Genomic DNA, 17252 nt, shown 5'->3' on the forward strand with positions numbered 1-17252 from the left:
AATATTAGGCAACACCATTACCATTATCATTTATTTCTACCTTCCAATTCCCTTAGTTCTAATTTTTATTTCCTTCCTTCCTTAAAACATATCACTTAAGTGTATCATCATTAACAAGTAAGTATATAAATAAAATGTATTGAAAGAAGTCAAATGAATTATACTTAAATAAGAAAAACACCTTAGTGATTCCAATTAAATAAACATTCAAAAGAAACAGAGATTGCTAATTTAGGCATTTGACGAAATTTATTAATACAATTGTTATTAATTATTATTACAACCTAAAATACATACAATACAGTAAAAGGTTTACAAAAACACAAAAAGTAACACAATGTATATGTTTATTCTGTTCATATTATGTGTATACTTTTTAGTTACTACAACTGAATAGTTTTTATGAACATTGAAAAAAATACAATAATAATATAACATTAATAATACAAATAAAGGAAAACAGTTGTCTTTTCTATTCTGTAAAATTACAGCATAATTATTTTTAATTGGTTCAAGAATATGTAAGTATAGTTATTTTATTTGTTCATTTATTTGTTTTCTTCTTGATTGTACTTGACAGTGTGATAGATAGTATTTGCTTGTCCACTGAGATCCTTAAAGATAAAAGCATAAGAAAGTTAAAAAAAAGTAAACAGCATACAAAAAAATGTAACCCTTTTTCACTTAAATGTGTCTACATAGTGGAGATTTTCTGTCTGGAATGTTTGAGTGAGCAGAATGGAATGTTGTATGTGACTTATTCCTCGTCTGCCATTGGGCTATGCTGGTGCTTGGCCATGAAGCTCAACTCAAGGAAACGCAAGGAAATAAAGGGAAGGTATGTGTGCAGTGCTGGGGCCAACACTTGTTCATTGAAGGAAAAGCAGAACTAACTATAATGCTTGATAAACAGATATAATAATTATTAGAATTACTTGTAATACTGCATTAGTAATAACTTGATCATACCTGATATACAGATTCCTCTTTTTTTGGATCATTGAATTCATAAGCATTGCTTTTACTTCCTAGAAATATAAAATAAAATGTTAAAACCTAAGAAAGAAAGAAAAAAAAAAGAAAAGAAAGAAAGAAAAAAAGGGGCTAATTTTCACAGCTAGGCTTCATAGTAGGCATGTGGGCTGCCCTAGCAAATAGCTAAACACCACCAGTTACAAACCAAAACAGAAAACATCTAAAGAACGATATGCAAAATTAGTAATTGTAACCTATTAGTAGAAGTAGGTGTAAGCACCGGGTACCATTTTATTAATTTAATACATATGAAGATAAGTTTTCCAACTGAAAGTAACAGGGGTAATATATAGTCATACTCATTGGATTCTTTTCCTTCTCTCGTCTTTTAAAAAAGCAGTAGAGTCCCAAAGCAATTAGGAGCAAAGCAATGATGTTCCCAGTCACCATCCAAGCAATCACTGTATGATTTGTAGATTCACATTCTACAGGAAACAGAAAAATAAACATACACATTATGTACATGCATATGAATAAATGAAAAGAAAGTGAAGGTAAGTGTCCCCTAACAGTCTTATTGTTTTGGTTTAGTGTTGTATTAATATTTTATCCTGCAGAGCAATTCTATCATCTGTATAAGACCAACTGCAAGTCATACTTTCAATGAGGCTGGGTAACTCTTGGTAAGCCTGTCTCCAGTGGATTGGATTTAGCTTTCACAAAACAGGCAATGTTCTAGAAGGCTTTTGAAAAAGTGGTCTTCTGAAAAGCCCACTTCCCTGGAAATATGGTAGCCATTGAGGCTTTTTCATAGACCTCAGGCTGAAGCATGGCTCTAGCTCTCAACCTTTTTAACATGGGGGACCTCTTGAAATAACTTTCAGGTTTTCAGGGAAATAACTGTCATAACTACTATATTCATTACTTAGAGTATATTAGTGTGGTTGTCATTAGATAGAATATCTCCTAAATTGTTGGCCTTTGGGAAGAATATCAACCTTACAGGTAGTTAATAGGATCATAAGTGTCAGTTAAATTGAACTGAGAGGTACACATTGTTCATTGCTCAAGGAACCCCTAACAACTACTGGAGGAACCCTAGTGTTCCACAGAACCCTGGGTGAGAAACACTGCCCCACAGGGTACAATTTATTTGTTTATGATCACCAACTGTGTAGGCCTAAGAATATTTTTTTTGCTAGTATTCCACAGAACATCCTATTTTCTGAAGCTGATGAGCAGTTGATGAAGTTCTATTGAATGCTTCTGAAGTCTAAGACTCACCGACCAAATGCATGTCAAAGAGTTGTAGAAGGCCAATGGTTTTGGGTGTTCAACATCCTTTGTGTTCCTGTTCTACCTACAAAGTCCAAACCTAATAAAACATTAAAAACCTACCTTTGAGTTTGGACTTAATTAGTGAGTATGAATTATCCTAAAAATTATCCTGGGAAGGGATATCCTGTTGGGAAGGGGTGCCTCCATGGAATCTCAATTAGAAAAGGCAAAAACTGCAGAACAATAGATGGTAAAATCTCCACTTGGTGGTGGTGGCTTAGAATTTGTTTTCATCCCCCAAACCCACGCTCGATACCAAGGTTTTACAGGTTTTCCTCACCTTTCTAATGGTTAAATTGTAATTAAAATAGATTTGTTTTGACCATTACTCTATAAAAACTATTGGGCTGTGGAATCTAGCAACAATAATAGAATTAAATTAAATTAAAAATTAATCAATAGCAGTGGCTTTGGTATATATCTCTTAACCCATGTAAGTGTTGAAAGAGGTACCCACTAAAAACCCAAGCACACTTCAACACCACCTAAAAACTACCCCTAAATGCAAAACAAAAACTCCTGATTTCACTCATCGTTAGTAACAAGACAGCTTATCACTTATACCTGTGCCAGTAGATTCATAACAGATTAACAGCCATAGCTTTGATGAAAAGAATTTATATACAATAATTTATATCTATATTTCTAACATTATACTGTGGTTACCTGAAATGTCATCGAATAGATCACCTGCAAACATAAACAACAAAAAGTAAAAAATTTCATGAGTAATATTTCAATAAATTTGCTTGTTTATACAAAAAATTATTTGTAGCTTAGCAGTGCCTTCAATCAATAATAATATTTTATGATAATGATGTGACCTATCATCAATTTTTTTACTTTATATAAAGGGTCAAAAATAAATGAATGAATGACAAGCCTAGAGCCTCCTGGGATACCTACAATATGTATCTGAGGAGGCTTCGGACTGCTCCTTCTGCAAATGCCCGATCTCGGGCATGCACAATGGGGCTTTATACCACAATGTAAAAAAGAGCTAATCCCACACATACATAGTAGAAGCTGCACTTTTTTTTTTACATTTACAGGCGCAGTCATGACCTGATCCCATGCCTGCGAGATCGGGTGACATCAAGCCAGAAGATGATCAAAGAATAAAGGATGGTGTAGGTCTAAATGGAAGCCAATTGTGGGTGGATTGAGGGCTCTGCAGAAATACAGGTATGTGCAAAACCTACAAAAAATTCTGTTTCACAGACTGCATTGATAACTTAGCCAATGGGTTTGTTTGTTTGATTGCTATGATTGTCTTCCATAGTGACCTCATGAACAGTAAGCAATCAGAGTTGCTCTCAATCATTAATATACTGGTATTGGTAACATACTACTGTCACCAGGAACCATGCATTGCTGTGGGCTCCTACATCCAAAGAAAGTCTGCAGTAGAACATCGGCCAACCTGGGACATGCCTTCAGTACATCATAGACCAATGAATTCTATCAATAAATTTGTCCTGGACCTGTTTAGTAAGGAATCCCTAGCAATGGTCACTCAAAATGGTTACTATAGACCAGTGGTCGCCAACCGGTGGTTCTCGAGAAAAAACTGGTGGTCTGCGGCTCTGGCCGATGCACCTCCGAGGGAGGTCAGAAGAATGATGCACCGGTCTGAGCCGTGGACCATGTCCCCCATACAAACCCATGGCTCAGGGAAGTGGGCGGGCTGTGTCCCTGGACACAACCCGCTGACTCTCCCATCGCAGGCTCAAATATTTTTAATCTTGGACCAGGTCATTTCCAGGCTTGCTGGATCACCCACATTCTCCTATGATAGTCTATCTTCTCCAGTTTTGTAGTTTTTCTGCGTCTTTAATGCTGTGTGACCCACAGAGCTGGTTGAGGGATAAGAAATGTTGACATTATTTAAATTAAACAAACTAGAAGAGAACCAGCTGCACACACAAAAAATCTCAAAAAGCTTTTTTTATTTTATTTTTTGGGACAAAGTACCCAAAGCCCCACCAGGCACCTTCTACTTTGGTGCCTTTATACCCAAAGAAGGGAATAAATATGGAGAATCATAAAGGTATTTGGAATGACAATTACTTTTTTTCTACTGCTTGTCGTAGGTTTTAGTATCAAAAATTACATCAGACAAAGCCGGGTAACTAACATTTTTAAAGGGCAGCCCCTCCCCCATGCTAGCACACATTTTATTATACAGTACCGTCTTTAGATTTAATTTCCAAAATGGTTTCACTGGTTCCATAATTATTTGATGCAGAACACGTGTAATTATCAGGCCTTATTATCTTCAAAGTTGACCAAAACATGTTTTTAGAGTGAGCGTTAACAGGCCTTATAAGATTTCTCTTCCAGGTAAATTTTGCTGGTGGATTAGCCTTTGTTGAGCAGTTTATAATCAAAGTCTCTGTTTTGTTAATAACTATTGGATAATTAGGATCAATGTCTCTTCCTAAAAAATAGAAAATAACTGTATAAAAAATCAGTGTAGAGACATAGGGGAGATTAGATGGGGTCACACTCCTTAACCTTCCCCCATAAACCCCAGCCATCCCTCTGTGATGTTTTCCTCAATAAACACACAAACTACCTGTTTTGTTGTATAAATTAGACATGGAGACCTTTTATTATAATCATCTAGAAAACTTAAATACCAAATTTAAAACCGATATAACATTTTATATTTTTAGAAGTAACAATTCTCCTGGGCCAAGGTCTATGATGGTGCTTTACTTAACAACCAACACGGAGACCATAATCATAATTACCTGGCCCCCAGCCGCTATATACCACCTTGGGGACAAAGTACATCCGGCTCCCTAGCCACCTCAGTTTCACTTCTCCATCAGTTAATTCACTTCTGATCATTTCTTCTGATGGGTTCCCACCCCACTTTTTGCTACCTTCTATTTTTACCTGAAACCTTCATGGATCTAACCCGCCATACATTGCTGCCATGACAAAGACAATAAATCCATGACAACATCCGTCCCCAAAAACACTTTTTTACCCCATTCCCCCCAGACATTCCCCCCAGACATGCCCATGACCAGTCTAGGCATCCCACCAGGAGGGTGGGAAACCTTCTTCTTCTACCTCTGGGCTACAACTGTTTTTCCCCAACCACTACTGTGAACTCTTGTCAGCTCCTCCTACTGGTCTGATCTTCACCTATCCAATACGCTTGCCTTCCTTCCCTACACCTATTGCTTCTCTCCTTTTGCTTTGAGCCTAACTAAAACAAAATACAATTAGCTTACAATACACTTGCAGCTGGATTCAGAAAACCACTGGAGACTTCAAATAAAATTATTTAGCATATTTTTTAAAAATTCAGAATGTTACATTCGGTATTTTGTAGCACTTTTAACCAACCCAGAAAAAAAATCTTGAAACATACCAGTAGATGAAGAAACGCTGATTTCAATGTTGGGGGAATCTATGATAGAAATATTAAGTATAAGAAGTAAGAATATACCCTCATCTCAGTATTATTCATCAGCAGAGGTGACAGTGCAGTGTTTATGTACACTTCACAGTTCCCATACTTCAGAAGAATAAAGATAATAGCTAATCCAAGCAAATATGGACAAAAACTGTATCTTTACTCTTGTGAAGTATGGGGAAGCTGGTGATGTTTGGGACCTCTGGGAACACATGGGATCACACAGGCTTTGAGGTCCCCCGCCTCCTTCTTTGGTAAATAATGTTTATATTAAAATTCCCTCTCCTGGTTCTCCCCATATGTTGACATGTTCTCCTTACTAGTTCATCTGTGATATATTCTTTGGAATCAGTAATTTTACTGTAAAAAATTAGACATTTCTCCTGAGGAAGCTGTATTGGGGAAACACGTTGAGAAATAGCTATTATTGTATAAGCATCAGCTTTACTGTGAAGAAAAAGATATGAAAGATACTTTGCCCTAAAGTGAAGCTTGTTGTTGGCTTTTATTGTATTTTATGTTATTGTATAATTGAATAAAAAGTTCTCAATAATAAAATGTACATCAAAATTCCAGTTTGTTTAAAATGTACTATAATTAAAACAATTGGGTTGCAGAAAAACCAGCAAAACCCAGAAGAACATACCAACATTTTGTTGAAACACAGCTGCTTGACTATTGTACTGTGCTAATGATTTACTATTATTGCTTAATAGAGGTCCTTTAGGTGACATTGCTGGTTTCTGCAAATTACTATGACACATAGATGTTCATCTATGAGGACAATCTCAACATCTCATTGCTTCTGTAGATGAAATCTAAAGTAGCGTTTTACTATATTTTTGGCTGTCATTTGGATCAGCACTATCGCCTCCAACCTTGTTTTTAACGCCTCATACCTTTAATGATTGCCAGACTACCAGAGCCACCAGGACCACTTGTGCATACCAGCATGAAGACATTTCAAGGTTACTCACTGGTCTAAATCTGTACATATTTCGTATTAAGACAGAGCTCCTGACCCTAGCTCTAACAAACCGATCGACTGCCCATGCAGTGAAGAAGAACCAGTGGATATGACTTGATTGCTGAAAGTAGTAAGATGTTGTTCAAGAACTGAGTGGTGATCATAAGTTGCAACTGGGCTGGGCTTGCTGTAAAACCCCCTTCATGACACCATGAAAAGTAACTAGTGATATAGTCACAGGGATGAAATGGGGATTGGGACTGAGTGGGATAATTTTCAGTTAGATATTTCATCACAATATCTTAACAATTATGTTTAGAATATGCTGTCATATAAGCCTGTGTTTAGGGGAACTGCATCAGGGTGTTGGCCCCATACAAGGTTTCTATTAGAGAGAGAGAGTCTGAAAGTAAACAACCTCTGTTGTAATCTCTCTACAAAATCATCAACTATAATGCAATATTTAATGCAAAAAAAAAAAAAAAAAAAAAAAAACTATCCCTCATTAAGAAAGCTTCCCTGTAGGAAGTTAGACAACAAATGCTAAACAATGATTACATTCTATGGGTTCAAAGTCATAAAACCTGGATGGCACAACCACAAATTGCATTAAAAAACTCAAACAGAATGACAAATAATATGACTATTAGTAATGACAAATAATATGACTATTAGTAGAACACAGGAGTCAATACATACAGTCAACATTGAGGACATGCTGTGCAGTAATTGTCTTCCCAGGAAACATGGTCACCTCACAGGTAACAGAGTTTTGATGGTCATCTTTGGTTGGTTTAAAGAAAAACTTAGATGACTTCTTCCATATCCCATCTACATTACTTTTTCTCCATTGTATTGTAGGTTTCTCAGCACAGTTTCCAGGTGGTACACACCCCAAGATTACAATTTGGTCTTCAATCAGTTGACTTGACACCGTGATCTTTGGCTTCTCTGTGAGGTCTGTGGGAGTTGTTTAATATACAAAATAAAAGAAGACAGCATCAATCAACCAAATCTTCCCACTTTCTGTTCTGGATGTGGAAGGTTAGGTGAGAAAAACACTCATCTCAATTCATCTCTTACATGTCACTGCAACAGGCATCTCTCAACTTAAAGACATTCCCTACCTCTTGTTCTGATAACAGCTAAAAGATTTTAGTACAAACAAGAAGCAAAAGAAGAGTTTCAACCCATTTTCATAATGAGCAAAAAATCCACAAAATATTTTTTTTTTTTTTGCTATACAAATAAGTTTGCTGATTAATAAGCTCCTACATTAAAAAGTAGGATCAGAAAACTGTATCTATACAGAGTTCACCTGTAACATTGATAATGTAAAAGTATGCTTCCTGCTTAATGGTGGTAAAGACAAATTATACGTCCATGCGATACAATAAAAACATTCCCTATTCTGACACGTTTTGCCGTTCTTTGCTTCCTCAGGGAACAACAAGCAATGTATCCAATGACTGATGGAGGTCTTAGTTGTCAGAAAAGTCCTAGGGAATTGGGTGTTTTTCTAGGGCCTTTGAAAATTAGGGCAGGTAAGTGTTACGTGAGATCTGTGGTGTCTGACATCGGCTATTACTATCATTACTATTATTATAGTAAAATTGTACAATTTCCCATGACATTCTATCTTGGTGACAATGGTTACCAGGGGACGAAAAATACATTTATTTATTTAATTGATTATTTATAAATGTATTTCTTATTTCTAGAGACTCTTTAGTCAATGGCAAGGTACCGATGGATTGGTGTAAGGCCAATGTGGTTCCTATCTTCAAAAAGGGGACAAAGTCATTACCAGGTAACTACAGACCCGTTAGTTTAATGTCCATAGTAGGAAAGGTCCTAAAGAGTTTGATAAAGAACCACATAGAGGAGTTTCTGCTGGAAAATTATATTATAAGTGAAAGTCAGTATGGCTTCAAGAAAGACAGAAGTTGTCAAACAAATTTACTCTCTTTTTATGGGGAAGTAAGTGAACAGGTAGACAGTGGAATAGCAGTTGATATAGTGTACTTGGACTTTGCTAAAGCATTTGACACTGTACCCCACAGATGGTTATTATGCAAGTTAGGCTCGATATGTTTAGAAAAGTCAATCTGTAAATTAATAGAAAACTGGCTTAAAGATCGCATCCAGGGAGTTATTATTGATTCATACTCTGAATGGTCTAAGGTTATTAGTGGTGTACCCCGGGGTTCAGTGTTGGGATATTTACTGTTTAACATCTTTATAAATGATATAGAGTTTGGGATTAAAAGTACCATTTCTGTGTTTGCCGATGACACCAAACCATGTAATGAAATTTTGTCCATACAGGATGTTTATAATGTACAAGCATACCTGGAGTACTGTTTGACAGCCAAGTGGCAAATGACATTTAAACCCCCCTTGCATTCTAATTCTGTCAGTTTTTTTATGCAAAAAGTGATCCTATTTTTTTGCATAGACATTTTTGTTTATATTGTGGGCCTGTAATTCTTGGAATTAACTCCCGCGTATGATAATTATATTTATTTATTATATTATAATCATAAATTATAAAATAATACATAATTATAAATAAGAATTTAAAAAAAAAATGAAATAATAAACAGCAAAGTAATCTTGAAATAAAAGTTTAAATTAAAAAAGTACTTTTATTTTTATTTCATGTTGTTTGGTGTTTTTGTACTGTAAAAACCATTTAAAAGCAGATTACATTGCTCAGTAATCTGCTTTTAAATTTCCCGCTCGGCCAGGCCCCCCGATGGTCCTGCGCCCTGGCATCACAGCGGGACCATCCAATCGCCGCTGGAGCGCGGGGCAAAGGTAAGGGGGGCTTCTAAAGTTACCCCGAGTGTGATTTGGGATTACTGCATTTTGCATGTAAAAGCCACCCCGAGTCACACTCGGGATTACGGCTGGGGGGTTAATATAGATAAATGGAAAGTTCTGTACTTGGGAGCTAACAACATGCATGCGTCATACTGTCTAGCGGGAATACATTTGGGGGAGTTAGAAAAGGAAAAGGATCTGGGGGTTCTGGAAGATCATAGACTTAATAACAGCATAGAACGCCAAGCTGCAATATCTAAAGCTAGTAAAGTACTTTCTTGTATTAAAAGAGGAATAGACTTCAGAGAAGGAGACATAATCTTGCCCCTGTACAAAGCATTGGTCAGACCACATCTGGAATATGCAGTGCAGTTTTGGGCACCAGTTCACAAAAAGGACATTGTGGTATTGGAGAGAGTGCAGAGAAGGGCAACTAAACTAATAAAAGGAATGGGGGAGCTCAGCTATGAGGAGAGATTAGCTGAACTGAATCTATTCCCCCTTGAGAAGAGAGGTATAAGAGGGGATATGATCACCCTGTATAAATATATAAATGGTTCATATAGCGAAATCTCTTCCCCATTATTCACTTTGAGATCATTACAAAGAACATCGTCTGGAGGAAAATAAGTTTAAGCTTCGGATAAGGAAGGGATTCTTCACTGTACGGTCTGTGAAAATGTGGAATCGGCTCCTTCGGGAAATAGTTTCAGCAAGTTTTAAAGATCACTTTAGGAAAATGCTGGATGATTTCTAGAAGCACAGAATATAGCTGGGTATTAAGGCTTTAAAGTAAAAATAACATTGACTGTTGATTCAGGGAACATCCAATTGCCTCATGGAATCAGGAAGAAATTTTTTGTCCCTGTTGAAGCAAATTGTACCAGGTGTTTTTTTTTTTGCCTTCCTCTGGACCAACTATGTCTTATAGGGTTTTATATCTGGGATATGTTTATTTCCCTAGTGGTTGAACTTGATGGGCTTATGTCTTTTTCTAACCTACTATGGTACTGACCTACTTCAGTACTGTGTTTCCCACACCTAGCTGGTTTATAGAAGTAATATATTGAGTGTATTTATTGCAATCTATTATTCTCCCAAGCATAGAAAACCTGAAGATGAGCAAACATGCCTGGGTTTGGTTGCTTCTTCAATGTTGCTGATGTTTGGGTTGACGGTTTGTATTGAATTTAATTGGAGCTGAATCAAATGCTCCAAGGGATATTCTAAGGGATGGAGTCCATGAGCTCTATCCTTAACATAAATGACAAGCAGCTCCCGTATGATGTTTTCTTTGCAAGCAAGTTTATTCACCCAAATTTCCATAGAAATAGTAAACATAAAGCAGAAGTTGTATATGTTCAAGCTGAAATGAATCAAACCTGAATCTCATCCCTCCCTGCCAGTTGCTCTAACCCTTCCCTACTCTAGTAACATTTAGGCAAATGTTTTAACTATGCATGCACTTTAGAATATATCAGTAGTTAGCCTATTAGTCTTGTAGAGCTATTGTCCAATTAGTCCTTAATATATATATATTATTGTTCTTTTAGTTATACAACTTAATGTTCCCCCTGTATTTGTAAAATAGTGTCAGTGGTTGTAGCTGCATAATTGTGATAGGGACTGTGGGTGCGGTGTATACCGAAAGTAAAAACATTATTTAGAACCTAAATTGCTCAATATTGTCTTACTTGACTCTACTTTCCCTCACTGTATAGGATGCTACTTATTTATTCAATTACTTTTCTTCATTCTATGGACAATTACTTATTTATTCTTTTTGTATTTTTTGACTATTTAACTTTTTCTGGGAGTCTATTTACAAAGCATTCAAATTGACATTCACCTGGTGGAGCATTTTCCACCAGACCTTCAACCTCCACATCCATGTGCTTTTAAAAATATATTGACCACCAGATATTGTTTGGCGCTTGGCAGATCTGCTGCTTTATTAAAAAAAAACTGTATGTACACATAAATTAGATCCAAACATTGATGTTCCAACTATTATAAAGATTACACTAAATATATGGCCAACCCCTATGAATTAGAAATAATAAAGTGTTGGGCAGTACAGGAAAAGCTCCTTTACTTGTGACCAGGTTTAGAAATTATTGTAAGGGAGTTCTCTTGAAACACATTCCTATAAAAGCCTTGTGGGGATTGCTGGAACAACATTTCAGTTACTGTACATATCTCACTATCCTCTAGAAAAGCCGAAGGGCGAAACGCGTCTGGTCTTAGATTGAGCTCCTGGATGAAAAACACTCCCATCATACAAGAGTGCTTTTTTGAATATGACAAATTGAACTTTATATTGTATTCATGAAATATTGAACAAAAATATTTACCCTGCTTCCCCAAACCTTTCCTGAAATAGGAATTCAAAAGACTTATATAGGCTCTACACACGATTGTATTTGTTCTTTTTTTTTCCTTTTTTGTATACATTATTGTTATTTTATGTTATTAATAAAAAAAAAGTCCCAAACCAAGCCAGAGTTGCATATGTAAAGTGCAGTTGTGAATCCTTCATCAAAGAAAAACATATGTTTATTATATTCAGTAAACATACCTGTCACCAGTAGTGTTACAGAAGAGTCGGCATAGTCAACTTGGCTCTGAGGCTCTGTAAATCTAAAAAAATAACTTCCGGAGTTTTCTTTCCTGGCACTCGTTATTGTCAGCGTGCAGTTGCCATCATTTGGGTCTCCTGTTATAATGAAGTTTGGATTTTTGGCAGTTTCTGATGGATTGGTAGAAGCCACAGTAACCATATTATCTGTAATCCAAAATCCTGTGGCATTTGTGAATGTTTTTTTATCGTTGGCTGTAAAGGTACATGGTATGGTCATGCATAGACCTTCCTGGACCGTGGCAGATTTTTGTACTTGGATAGTATTGCCAGACTGACAATTCACTCCTGTAAAATAATTGAATATCAATTTAAAAAAGAAATTACCCAAAATCAATTATTAAGATTAGAAAAACGAGGTCCCTTGGATCTAGAATTATTGTGATTAGGGAGAGTGAGAATGCCTCTGACATTGTCGCAAAAATTTCCTCGAACTTCCGATGGGTCCGTGAAATTTCGGCAAATTTTTTGCTGACCCATTGGAAGATCGAGGAAGTCATTACAGGAGGAGTACCGCGGCTGCATTCATAAATGCAGCCGTGGGAGTCCTCCTGTGTGCGATCCCCGGGGACTAGAGGTTAAATGAGGGAAAGCCCTCATTTAACCTCTAATGCCCATGGAGCGTGTACAGGTGGATTCCCAAGGCTGCATCTATTCATGATGAGCACAGCCTCAGTACTTCTGTGTTCTTGGATAGGGAATATATAGAGAATCGCTATCCAAGAACACATACTACAGGGCTGCAAGAGCAATCTCTGCTCCCCTGATTGCTCTTGCAGGTCCCAAAAAATTCGATCTCAACGGCCAAATTTACACAGGCCGTTCTCGTTTACATGTTCAGTAAGCGAGAATGGCCCAATTCTCGGCAAGATTGAATTTTAAAATTTCGCTCGCTCATCCCAAATTGTGATGTTCCTCAACACCAATTTTACATGTTTTACCCCCGAAAAAAATGAATCTCTGTTTGTTTTTTTGTTGAATTTCATTTTTCCAGGAAAATATATCTTTTTTCATTTGCTCAGACAGGGGCAGTTTGGAAGTATAAGTTTCTCTGGGACACCTCTACTTCTGATTCAGCAGGAGGGGTGCTAGAACTTTACAAAGAGACCACAGCATGCTGAAATATGTCTGCTTTATATTAGATTGATTGATCTTACTTTCCTATTTTCTTCCTCCCCCTATCATTTTTATTACTTTAGTCCCAGTGATATCACTTTGTCTTTTTACTTCTCTAGGCAATGCAGGTAGATCATAGTTGGCAGGGAGGTTGGTAGGGTGCTACATTGAAATCATCACGGATCCCTGCCTATGTACTCCTCTCCAGATACCTCTGCCCTGATGGAAGCAATGTGCTGGCTTTTAAAGAAGACACTAATTATATAAAAACATCTATATTGGTGGTTGTCAGTCTGGAGGCGCTTCCTTTCACAGACCTTCTGTATATGCAAGGAATGCCCACACCCAATGCTAAGCTTTCATGATTTATAGAACTGAAATCGAGTGAAAGGAAGACTAGGGATAGATAGGCCAATAGTGGGAGGGGGTAGATGATGATGGATGTGCCCCAGCCAGGATATGAAGTGTGCTCTAACTAACTTGCTGCAGCTTCAAATTGACATTGCAAGAAGGTCACAGTGTGCCATTAAATTGGAGTAATATCAGTTCAGCAGAGAAGCTGAAGGTTTAATGATTTGAACTAAATGTTCATAAGTGAATATTGTATAATCCCTTTATAGAGAACTCAATCCAAAATGGATTGGGGGTTTACCTACCTACAAATCCAACTTGTACACAAAATTTACACATACTGAATTGGATAAGAATACCATATAAATTATGAATATATTTTTACCATTTGGATCCAATGTGCAATATAAGTAAATGTTCGATAAAAGTTGGGTGACACTTGGGTCTTAACCTTTATAAATATTCTCATTTGTGTTCAGATATAATTTGTCCTTGCTGATGGCAGCTTGACCTACCTTTCCAAAGAAGGAAAATGGTGAATAATCTGAGTAGTAACCCCATCATATGGCCTTTATACAGCTATATCTTGACACTGTGCTGGTACCAAGTAGTTTTCACATGACCTGTAAATTGACATCATATTCATAGAATATGTAAATCAGAATATTTAAAGTATATTTCGCAATAAACTGCTTTAATAAGCATTATCTTTTCTGTATGCTACCATACTCACGTCAATATGCAGAGTTTTGGATGGATTGCCAGGGCATTGCAATGTAACAAAAACAGAGACAATATACCTATGTGTGTCACACCTACCTAGCCTGTGCCAAATACTGTCTTCTAGTAGTCACAAATCTTATGTATGGCAAACACTGGAATAGCCCTGGCAATTATATGACTGTCAAAGTCAATATTTCTTCATATCAGTTTCTCAATAATTTCTTTATAGTCACACATACAGTAGTCGATAGCCAATAATATTAGACAATACGACCATCATTTCACTTTTGTTTGTGATACATTATGTAACTTCCTTGGAAAATATATATATATATATATATATCGGAAAATATATTGTGCAGCAAAAAACATCACAAGATATACAACTTGTTTATCTGACAATGTTAAAGTAAGCATCTGCAAATTATGACCCAACAAGGACTAACTATAACATGTTTTTTGGGGCCCTGACGGAAATTCACACTCACTTTTCACAAAACAGGAACAGAGTGATGGTAACAGTACATTACAAACAAAAGCAAGCTTTATACTAAGCTGAAACAGTTACTGCTGCAAAGAAAAAAAATTGCAGAAATAGTGTAAAATGGAAAAAAAAGTACTGTTAGATGTTACTTATGTTAGGTGTTTCTTATGGCCATTCTATACATTTTATATTAGTATAGTCACTGTAGAATAAGCAAGACATAGGGATTTATATTGAACTTGGTCCATCAAATCCTTGGAGTAAATTTGATATAATGAGTTAATTTTAAATAAGGGCTAATTATAAGTGCTATTATAATAATATATATATATATAATTATATATATGTATACATACATATATATATATAAAAATATATATATAGATATATATATATATATACAAATATATTTATACATTTATAATTATATATAATCATGTCTAAGTTCATTAAGGGTGTTTCCCTCTCTTCACTAATAACTTTAAATGTGGAGTCACCTCATTAAGCAATCATTTATAATGTATAAAAGAAGAAAAAGAATGAGGTTCACGGCTCAGGGATTGTATGAAATAATATATATGTGTATTTGTTACATAGTATCAAAGAAAAACATTTACATAACGGAATCAGGTATTTTATCTTGGTCCGGTTAACACTTCCTAGGTATTATATACTAGACAGAGTAGCTCTATGTCATCAAACAAAAAAATGTGTTTAGAACCGCAAAAGTCCCAACCGTATAGTTTGTGCAAAAATCCGTCGCATTTCCCCACCATTAGGCTTCCTCAGGGATATCTTTTTTAAATACTTTACGGTTAATGGGAGATCTTAAAAGACACAAACATGCGTGATGATAAATGTGGGAAGGTGAAGGTTGAAAACCTTGTTCAGGTTAGTGCTCCTTAAGCCTTAAAGAGGATGAGCATTGAGAGCACAGCCAAACGTGGCCGTTTGGCTGTTCTCTCAGTGCTCATCAATCTTTGTGATCCTATTCATTTCAGCTTACAAGACCTGTTTCTAAAATTGCAATGGAAGGCCTGTGCCTCTCTTATACATCCTTACAATCTTGAAGCATGAATGAAACACCAATCCGCGTTGAGTACCAAAACATTTACGAATTATTTATGTACATCAGTATAGAAATATACCGAAATCCTATTTAAGGCTTAAGGAGTACTAACCTGAACAAGGTTTTCAACCTTCACCTTGCCACATTTATCATCACGCATGTTTGTGTCTTTTATGATCTCCCATTGACTGTCTAAATGTTCTCGTATAGGGTCATTTACCGGTTTCAAAAGGGGGGAGTATTAGTGATGTCAGAAAGTGACCCATGTCATAAGGGGGAGTATTTGGATTTCTGAGAATTATTCAAATTATAAGTGGGGACCATTAGTGATTTTAGAAAGTTACCCATGTCATAAAGTGGGATTATTCGTGATTTCAGAAAGTTACACGAATTACAGGGGCAGACCAGTGGTGATTTCAGAATATGGCCCATTTCAGAAGGGGGGAGTATTAGCAATTTCAGAAAGTGACCAATGTCATAATAGGGGGTTATTTGTGATTTCAGAAAGTAAGCCATGCATTAAGAGAGGAGTATTAGTGATTTCAGAAAGTGACCTAAGACATAAGGGGGGCCAATAGTGATTTCATAAAATTAACTGAATCATAAGAGGCGTATTAGAGATTCTAGAAAGTAACCCGAGTCATAAGGGAGACCATAAGTAATTTCAGAAAGTGACCCGAATCATGGGGGACCATTATTGATTTGCAAATGTTACCCGAATCATAAGGGTGGACCATTATTGATTTCAGAAAGTGACACATGTCATAAGGGGGGGGTTATTTGTAATTTCAGAAAATGAGCCATGTATTTAGGGGGGAGTATTAAGTGATTTCAGAAACTGACCTAAGACATATTTATATATAAATATAAGGATGGCCAATAGTGATTTCATAAAATTACCTCCTAAGGGGAGAGTATTAGAGATATTAGAAAATGACCTGAGTCATAAGGGGGGCCATTAGTGATTTCACAAAGTGAGAATGATAGGGGGACCATTAGTGATTTCAGAATGTTACCCGAATCATTATTAATTTCCAAAAGTGATTCATGTCATTGGGGGGGGGGAATTTTTCATGATTTCAGAAAGTGAGCCATGTAAAAAGGGGCGAGTGATTTCAGAAACTGACCTAAGACATAAGAGGAGCCAATAGTAATTCATAGAATTACCTGAGTTATAGTCCAAGGCTGGAGAGAATACACTTTCTTCAGTGAAGCTGGGTGATCCAAAAAATCTGGAATGGATATAGTCCAGGATTTAAAAGATTTAATGATTTCAGAAAGTGACCCATGTCATAAGGGGGGCATTATTTGTGATTTTAAAAAGTGACACAA

The 17252-nt window shown here is 36.3% G+C and overlaps 1 protein-coding gene across 1 annotated transcript in view; it reads right to left on the bottom strand.

The window, feature by feature from the left end:
- Positions 1 to 230: 230 nt before the first annotated feature.
- Positions 231 to 17252, bottom strand: part of LOC140341213 (B-cell receptor CD22-like) — a 46689-nt gene continuing 29667 nt past the window's right edge. The window contains exons 19-27 of the mRNA XM_072426779.1: positions 14160 to 14188; positions 12118 to 12465; positions 7413 to 7673; positions 5702 to 5740; positions 4505 to 4753; positions 2980 to 3003; positions 1335 to 1460; positions 970 to 1028; positions 231 to 614 (exon numbers count right to left, since the gene is read on the bottom strand). Of these exons, the coding sequence (XP_072282880.1) occupies positions 549 to 614; positions 970 to 1028; positions 1335 to 1460; positions 2980 to 3003; positions 4505 to 4753; positions 5702 to 5740; positions 7413 to 7673; positions 12118 to 12465; positions 14160 to 14188 (1201 nt within the window). The 3' untranslated portion in view covers positions 231 to 548. The remainder of the gene's footprint in view (positions 615 to 969; positions 1029 to 1334; positions 1461 to 2979; positions 3004 to 4504; positions 4754 to 5701; positions 5741 to 7412; positions 7674 to 12117; positions 12466 to 14159; positions 14189 to 17252) is intronic.

This window comes from Pyxicephalus adspersus, chromosome 11, assembly GCF_032062135.1.
Source record: "Pyxicephalus adspersus chromosome 11, UCB_Pads_2.0, whole genome shotgun sequence".
NCBI lineage: Eukaryota > Metazoa > Chordata > Amphibia > Anura > Pyxicephalidae > Pyxicephalus > Pyxicephalus adspersus.